At 51.3% G+C, this 7,624-nt stretch overlaps 1 protein-coding gene across 2 annotated transcripts; it reads left to right on the top strand.

Moving 5' to 3' along the window:
• Positions 1-2,891: 2,891 nt before the first annotated feature.
• LOC144935059 (protein phosphatase 1 regulatory subunit 3C-B-like) lies at positions 2,892-7,624 on the top strand. 2 transcript variants are annotated; one of them, XM_078861390.1, is made up of 2 exons: positions 2,892-3,010; positions 6,161-7,624. In XM_078861390.1, exon 2 carries the CDS (start codon positions 6,219-6,221, stop codon positions 7,218-7,220), a length of 1,002 nt encoding a protein of 333 aa, XP_078717516.1. In that variant the 5' UTR covers positions 2,892-3,010; positions 6,161-6,218; the 3' UTR covers positions 7,221-7,624. The 2 variants fall into 2 exon arrangements, with proteins under 2 accessions (XP_078717516.1, XP_078717515.1); XM_078861389.1 differs by having other exon boundaries at positions 2,892-3,666.

Here is a 7,624-nt window from a genome sequence, read left to right as displayed (position 1 = left end):
CTGAGCCAGGAATTTTAGGTACGGGGGTCAACCCCTCCAGCAAAGAAAAATGACAGAGGAGTTGTTAGTAAGTAAGGAGTTGTTAGTAAGTAAGGACTTGTGCCTTGCTTTTCATTCGAAACGTGTGCGGCGATGGCGCAGCCATCGATCGAGGGTCGAATTCGATCCGCGTTGTGTGATCGGCATCGCGCTCGCTGAAGGTGAATGCCTTCAGGGAAGTCGTGTACTGCAAACGCAACTACGCACAATTCTGTGAGAGTCACTTATAACCGCTTTGCCGTTACTTATTGCCAATTGTGTACTCAGACTATTGTCCTATCATCTCATAGAGTCCCTGGCACATAATAATATGCTACACAGTGGCAGTGGTGGTCGCAAAATGCCGATTTATTACTAATAAACCCCAAAGATCCGATCGAAATTAGGGAATTCGATCGGATCATTCGAGGGGGGGCATATTCCACCCCCATTCGGGGGGGGGGGGCACATTCCAGGAGTGTATGTGAGTGTGTGGATGTAACTATGCCAACTCACTGTTTAGATGTGCGAATGTTTGAGTGTGTATTTGTCTCCCCAGGGGGGAGACAAAGGCGGTCAGGCGTGGTTCTGGCCGCCCACCCCCTCGTGTACCATAGGTGCGGTGCCCGCTAACAACCCTTGCTCCAAATGTCTGTTAAGGCTACACGGGGGTGTCTTTGTGATTGTATGTATAATTGTGAATGTGTTTTGCATGCATGTGTGTGAATGCGTAACATATGTAAACGTCTGTGTGTGTGTGAAGGTACTGTATTCCCTATTCAAATGTAAAGTTGGTTCTCGTGGTGGTGGTGGTGGTGTTGGGGGTGGCTCTCATAACTCAGGGTCACAGAGTTCGCTGTGCTGCAAGGCTGGGTATTGGGTGTGTGTGGGTAGGGTCATGCAGCAGTTCTGGTTGCTTCTGTCCTCTATCAACACCGGCACCATCACAACCACTCCACCACTAAGCACCACCAACAACACACGTCCATCATCGCATCCACAAATCCCCTGCCATGAACTCTGCAAGCCCCCCCCACCCTCCATCAGCACCACCACCTACCCCCCCCCACCACCACACTAAACAATACAACTTTTTTTTATTTTACCAGGTAAGGTCCATTGAGCTCTGGAGCACTTTTTCAGAAGCGACTTGGCCACAAATGATTGATCACGTGGACGTTTATATCAGCCAGCCACTCTGAATGCACGTTTATTTTTAGGGAAAACCCGGAGGACCCTGATACAAAAAAATCCACGCGACCACGGGGAGAGAAATACGCAAACTCCAAATATACAGCAGTCGTGAAGGTCGCGATCGTACCCACGACATCCTGCATACCAGGCGAGGGAGTTAACATCTCGCCACCGTGGCGTCCCACAGATCCTCCACCACCATAAACCACTCCACTATCCCATCACCACCTCCATAAACACCTCACTTCCTGACCATCACCTCCAATCACCATCAACTCAACCACCCCATCGCCTTACCATCAACTCCGCAATCACCATGAACCCTTCCACCACCGCACCATCGCCACCCTACCATCACCTCCACACATTCCTAACCACCACCTCCCCTAAAGACAAAGACAACAAAATCCCTGCATTGCCTTAACAGACTGTAGGGGCAAGTGCTGTTAGCGAGCACCTATGAAGGCCGGCACGGCACACGAGGGGATGAATTTGCCAGTACCATGCCAGACCGCCTTTGTCTCCCCAGTGGCGATGATTTTACACACCGCACCAGATACTCATTTCGAGGCTGAGTCGACCTAGGGGAGGCCCATGACCGGTTCAGGATAATCGTCACCGGTGGTGTTGGCCGGTGAGCGAGAACCTAACTCGGGTTTTGCTGGGTTCGTAGCGCAGCGCGCTAACCATCTATAACACCCCAACATACACACACAACCACCTTATAGACACACACACAACCACCACCACCACCTTATACACACGCACACAGCCACCACCACCTTATAGACACACACACACAACCACCACCACCTTATAGACACACACAACCACCACCTTATAGACCCACACACAACCACCACCACCTTATACACACACACACAGCCACCACCACCTTATAGACACACGCAGCGCGCTAAACATCTATAACACCCCAACATACACACACAACCACCACCACCTTGTAGACACACACACAACCACCACCTTATAGACACACACAGCGCGCTAACCATCTATAACACCCCAACATACACACACAACCACCACCTTATAGTCACACACACAACCACCACCACCTTATATACACACGCAGCGCGCTAACCATCTATAACACCCCAACATACATACACAACCACCACCACCTTATAGACACACACACAACCACCACCACCTTATAGACACACGCAGCGCGCTAACCATCTATAACACCCCAACATACACACACACAACCACCACCACCTTATAGACACACACACAACCACCACCACCTTATAGACACACGTAGCGCGCTAACCATCTATAACACCCCAACATACACACACACAACCACCATCTTATAGACACACACACAACCACCACCACCTTATAGACACACAGCGCGCTAACCATCTATAACACCCCAACATACACACACACAACCACCACCACCTTATAGACACACACACAACCACCACCACCTTATAGACACACGCACGCGCGCATCTCCCCTTGCCACCCACCAACCCCACCCCACCCCCACCCCCCCCGGCGCGCAGCGAACCGCCCACGCACGCGCTCGGCCCTCGCCCATTGGCCGCGCGCCCGTCGCGAGGCGCGCTGCGATTGGCGCGCGCGCCCCGTCCGCGTGCACGGCCGCTGATCCGCGGAGCTCATAAAGAGGAGCGGCTGGGAGGAGGGCCGCGAGCTTGTGAGGTGGTGGTCGTGGTCGGGGGGGCAGTAGAAGCTGAGCCTGTGGCGAGGGGAGGCTACGCAAGTCGCGACGCAACCCCTCTGCCCGAGCGAGATTTCAAAAAAGGTCCGTCTCTCACAGTCCTTCCTTCCTCCCCCTCCTCAAAGAGGCTTTTTTTTTTAGGCTCGTATCGCCCTGTGAGTAAAAGCCCACCACGCCGTCTCACCTCTCGGCCGGGTTTCTTTAGTTCGGTTTGTGTTACGCAGCAGCACACGTGTGTATGTGTGTGTGCGGTGGTGTTTCTCCCACCCCACCCCCAACTCCAATCACCTCTAACCCCAGCGTGTGTGCGCTATAAGAGAAACAAAAGCTTGGGCGGCAAACAAAGACGACAACTCCGTAGCAGCAGCATCAGCAGCAGCGCACGTGGAGGAACCCGCGCGCGGTACTTTGTTAATGTGCGGACGGCGATGGAGCGGCGATTTTAGATACCGGCGACTTGAGAAAGTGGTGGGGGTAGGGAGAGGAGGCGGATACACGACGTCTTGAGACGCCACTCGCTTTAAAAAACCACCACCACCCAGTTGGCTTCGTGAGCGCCGCCGTGGGGTCGAAGGGTGAGCGAGTCGAGTCCACCAAAGGGTGACGAGAGAGGGAGTCCCCTGCGATAGAAGCTTGCCGACTCCGGCGAGAGATCTCCGGGAGGAAGGAGGAGGAGGAGAGGACCTGGGGAAGGAGTCGTTCCTCTGCTGCGGCTACCGACAGAGCATGCACTGCTCCAGGTAATGCGAATTTGCGTTGTGCTAGAATTGTGGTGCTGATGATGATGCTGATGCTCTTTTCCCGACGCTGTTTTGTGTTTCCGTTGTTGCTGTATTCGTACACCAACCCGCTTTCGCCTAACCCACTGCACTGACCAGCGTGGTGAAGTATGGTCAAATAGACCTCTCGCAACACGCGCATGATGCCGGGAGAGATGGGGGGCACTTCATCCAGCAGTGGATTGATTTTGAGTTGTGTGGAGCTGGACATGTTTTAAAACAGGGTTTGTGCAGGGTAACGTCGTCGAAACTCATTGTTATACTGGATTACATATGCTCCAACGCCTATACGCCCCCTTCACTGTGACTACCCACTGCACTGACCTGCGTGGTGAAGTATGGTCAAATAACCTCCCACAACCTGCGGAGGGGGGGGGCAGGTCCTCATTCATCCAGCAGTGGATTGATTTTTTTGTTTGTTTAAAAGTTGACCATAATTCGTGATTCAGGAAACCCCTTGGTCTGCCCGGCGGTTAATGTACGCATTTTTGTTACTTAACCAATTGTAAAATGAGAATTAACAAAAGGTGTGTGAAACTTTTAAAGTTGTGCGTTTACATGAACTCTGAACACCTTGTACGCACGAACCGTTGATAAGCGTTTTGTCATTATCGACTGTATACTCGCAAATATACATTACATACAAGTTACTCACTGGCTTTATCGAAATACCACAATTGCAACAGCGCCATATCTGTGCAATAATAATAACGAGTTATATGGAATTGCATACTGCGCCAGTCTGTTGAAACTTGGTTAAAGTCCGTTAAGGTCACATCGCACGGGGTTGGGTGGTGTGGGATTTTCGAATTAACCGCCACCAATTACCATCCACTTCCTTAGACACCAACGCATTCTCGCGCCTAACATACGATTTGGTGCTATTCGTGTAAAATTAGGTTCATTAACACCAGTCTGCACCCCAGAGGCAAATGGGACTGACACACGGGAGATATTCGTGTAGTCATTTATATTGTAAAGAAGCTATAATCAAAAGTATAAGTTGACACAACTAGCTTCAGTCGTGCATCAATAACTTTTAGTCGGAAGGCAGCAGATGTCCTTATTGGCAGTGCTGTGTATCTGCTGCCAGTGATATTTAACTCGTTCAGGAGAGGTTAGATTTGAGTGTAGACACTTCACTTTAAAGAGTCCAAGATCACTCGAATGTTGTGGCTTTTATTGACACAAATACTACCACTCGAGTAATAAGAGTCATTTAAGACACACTGTCAATCCACTGCAGGATAAAGGTCTTCCCCTCCCCCATTCCGTGGCAGTCGTGTCGGTTTCACGACACTGTAGTTTAACCTCTGGTTAGTGTGGGTTGGGGTAGGGGGCATTTTTGGTTCAGGTATCACTCGTCACTCTTGTTATCCATGGCTGGGAATCGAACTTGAGTCACCACTCGACTCTATTTAGAAATAACAGGCTATATATACGGACGTACAGTACGTGTTTTTGCAGAGTTGTACTTGACACAGTTTCATTTGAAAACCTGAAAAACTGGAAATTCAGAAGCGCTTTACCCTGCTGCAGTGGACTAAGAAAATTCTCAAATATAGCAAGCGGTAAATATCATTCTCCACGCTTGCATGGACGGCAAAGAATGCAAAACCAGTTTTAAAAATCACACCCGCAAATCTTATTTTAATGAGAAATACCTCACGGCGTTTTGCGTTAAACGAAGAGTGGGATCACAAACCCAAGTGAACCAGCTGCGAAAAAGTGACCAATTGCTGGGGGAATTGCGCAAAATCACTTGCCGTGACTTGCAAGCGTTGGCACGTTTCATTAATGCCCTGCTCTGTGTAATGGCATCAATTTAAATGCTATAAGGGCTCCTTTTTTGCAACGGTCCAGTGATCGTTATGGGAGAGAGATTGCCGTGAAAGTAGGTGTTATTTTATCATTCAGGGGTGGGTATTTTGTTTAGTTATCCAGTTGAGCGAGAGGCTTGGGGGGGTGGAGTCCATTTGGCACTAAAAATTGGAAGCTGGGTGACCATAAGCCAAAAGCAATACTGGTATGAAGTATGAAGGTTTTGTGGCTTGGGAGGGCAGGGAAAGATTGTACAACCCATTTTTTGTAACAATGGTGTTCTACCTAAAGCTGCCTTCTGAAAGCGATAATTGTATTGTTGAAGTTTGGGTTTCGTCAGGATTTTGAGTTTGTGCATTCATTGTAAATGCATTACATTTTTTATGGTAAGCATGATAGCGTTGAAGGTATTATCGTCTTATAAATCTGCTTCTTCGACGAGCATGACTACGTGCCTAAGAAGAGTGGTGGTGTGTCACGGTGGGCAAAGTTTTTTTTTATTACTACTGTAGTTTTGGGGTGGGATGAAGGTTGGGAAACATTTACCACCATTCGCTGCCCTCAGCAGTTTTAATCCGCTGACAAAGGTGTAACATTTCTCTTCCTCCTCCCCCGCCCATGTCTTTTTTTGCAGTGCCAGAGTGCTGCAAGTCCTGCCTCCATCCCACCTGCACACCTCGTCGCCCTTCATCATGCCCATGTGCGATGTCGCCATGACCCTGTACTTTGCCCCGTCGCCTCCTCTTCGCGGATTTCTGCCGGCGTCCTTCCAGGCAGAATCCAACGGCTTCCAGTCGCGGGCCGCGTTTCGCTGGAAAAATGCGCGCAAGCCCCTGCGCTCCTGCATCAGCAGCGCCTCCTCCATCGCCACCGCCGCCACTGCCGCCGCGGACGCGAGCATGAAGAAGAAGCGTGTGGTGTTTGCCGACGCCCGCGGGCTGGCGCTGGCCAGCGTGCGTCTTTTCTCGGAACTGGAGGACCCTTGTCCTGAGCTGCTCCAGTTCGAGCTGAGTGAACTGCACCTCGAGGAGGTGGTGTCCAAACTGGCGCCAGAAATCAAAAGGAACGGCATGGGCGGTGCTAGCGGGAGGCTGGTGCTGGACTTTGCACAGCCATCGGCCGACTACCTGGACTTCCGCAGGCGCCTCAACGGCAACATGGTGAGCCTGGAGAACTGCCTGCTGAACGAGCGCGTCCTCTCGGGCACCATCAAGGTGAAGAACCTGGGCTTCGAGAAGACGGTCGTCCTGCGCATCACCTTCGACACGTGGAAGAGCAGCACGAACGTGGAGTGCTGCTTCCTGCACGACGCGTACGGAGGCTCGGACACGGACACGTTCTCGTTCCAGGTGGAGACGCCGTGCCACGTGTCGCCCCACGAGCGCGTCGAGTTCTGCATCAGCTACACGTGTTCGGGGACCGAACACTGGGACAACAACGGCGGCAGCAACTACCGGCTGGCGCACGTCTCCTCCGCCTCGTCGTCGTGGAAGGCGGCGGGGGGGTTTGACAAGGGCCGGGATCATCAGCAGGAGGAGGCGGAGCGAGCAAACGCCACCGTGGGGAGGCTGAGCCGATACGAGAAACGCCCGGAGGTGGAGTGCGACCTGTACGGGAGCCCTCGCATCGCGCAGGGATTGTTCCCCGAGTGGCAGAGCTGGAACGGGTTCAAGAATCAAAACCCATATTATTAGTGGAATGTTTTAATTAAAAGTTGTCGGCATGTGCTGATTGAGCATCGAGGGCGGAGGAGGCTTTTCAAACGCGCGTCACGACTCCGGGGCACCGTGCCACTAGCGTGAATGAACCCTAATCGTTGGGTGTGTATGCGCAGGCTGCCTGTGCGCTTTGTAATTCCCCAGCTGCACGGTGTGTCCCAGGCCTGCTTTGAGCACCCATGCAAAGCGTGTGTTTTTGACGTGCCACTTAAAGCAGCTGCAGACATTGTGGTTGCTTCAGATTATAATGCATTGGAATCTAGCGATTTTAATAACGATGTAATGAAAATGAAGTCACAATCATGCACAGAGCACCGAGTGTTGGACTTTCTCAAAAGGCTCACTACGTTTTTTACGTTTAAATATTGATGAACTCGAGC

Source organism: Lampetra fluviatilis, chromosome 12 (assembly GCF_964198595.1).
Source record: "Lampetra fluviatilis chromosome 12, kcLamFluv1.1, whole genome shotgun sequence".
In the NCBI taxonomy this organism is placed as follows: domain Eukaryota; kingdom Metazoa; phylum Chordata; class Hyperoartia; order Petromyzontiformes; family Petromyzontidae; genus Lampetra; species Lampetra fluviatilis.
The sequence above is the reverse complement of the archived record's forward strand: the minus strand, read 5'-3'. Positions and strand labels throughout refer to the sequence as shown.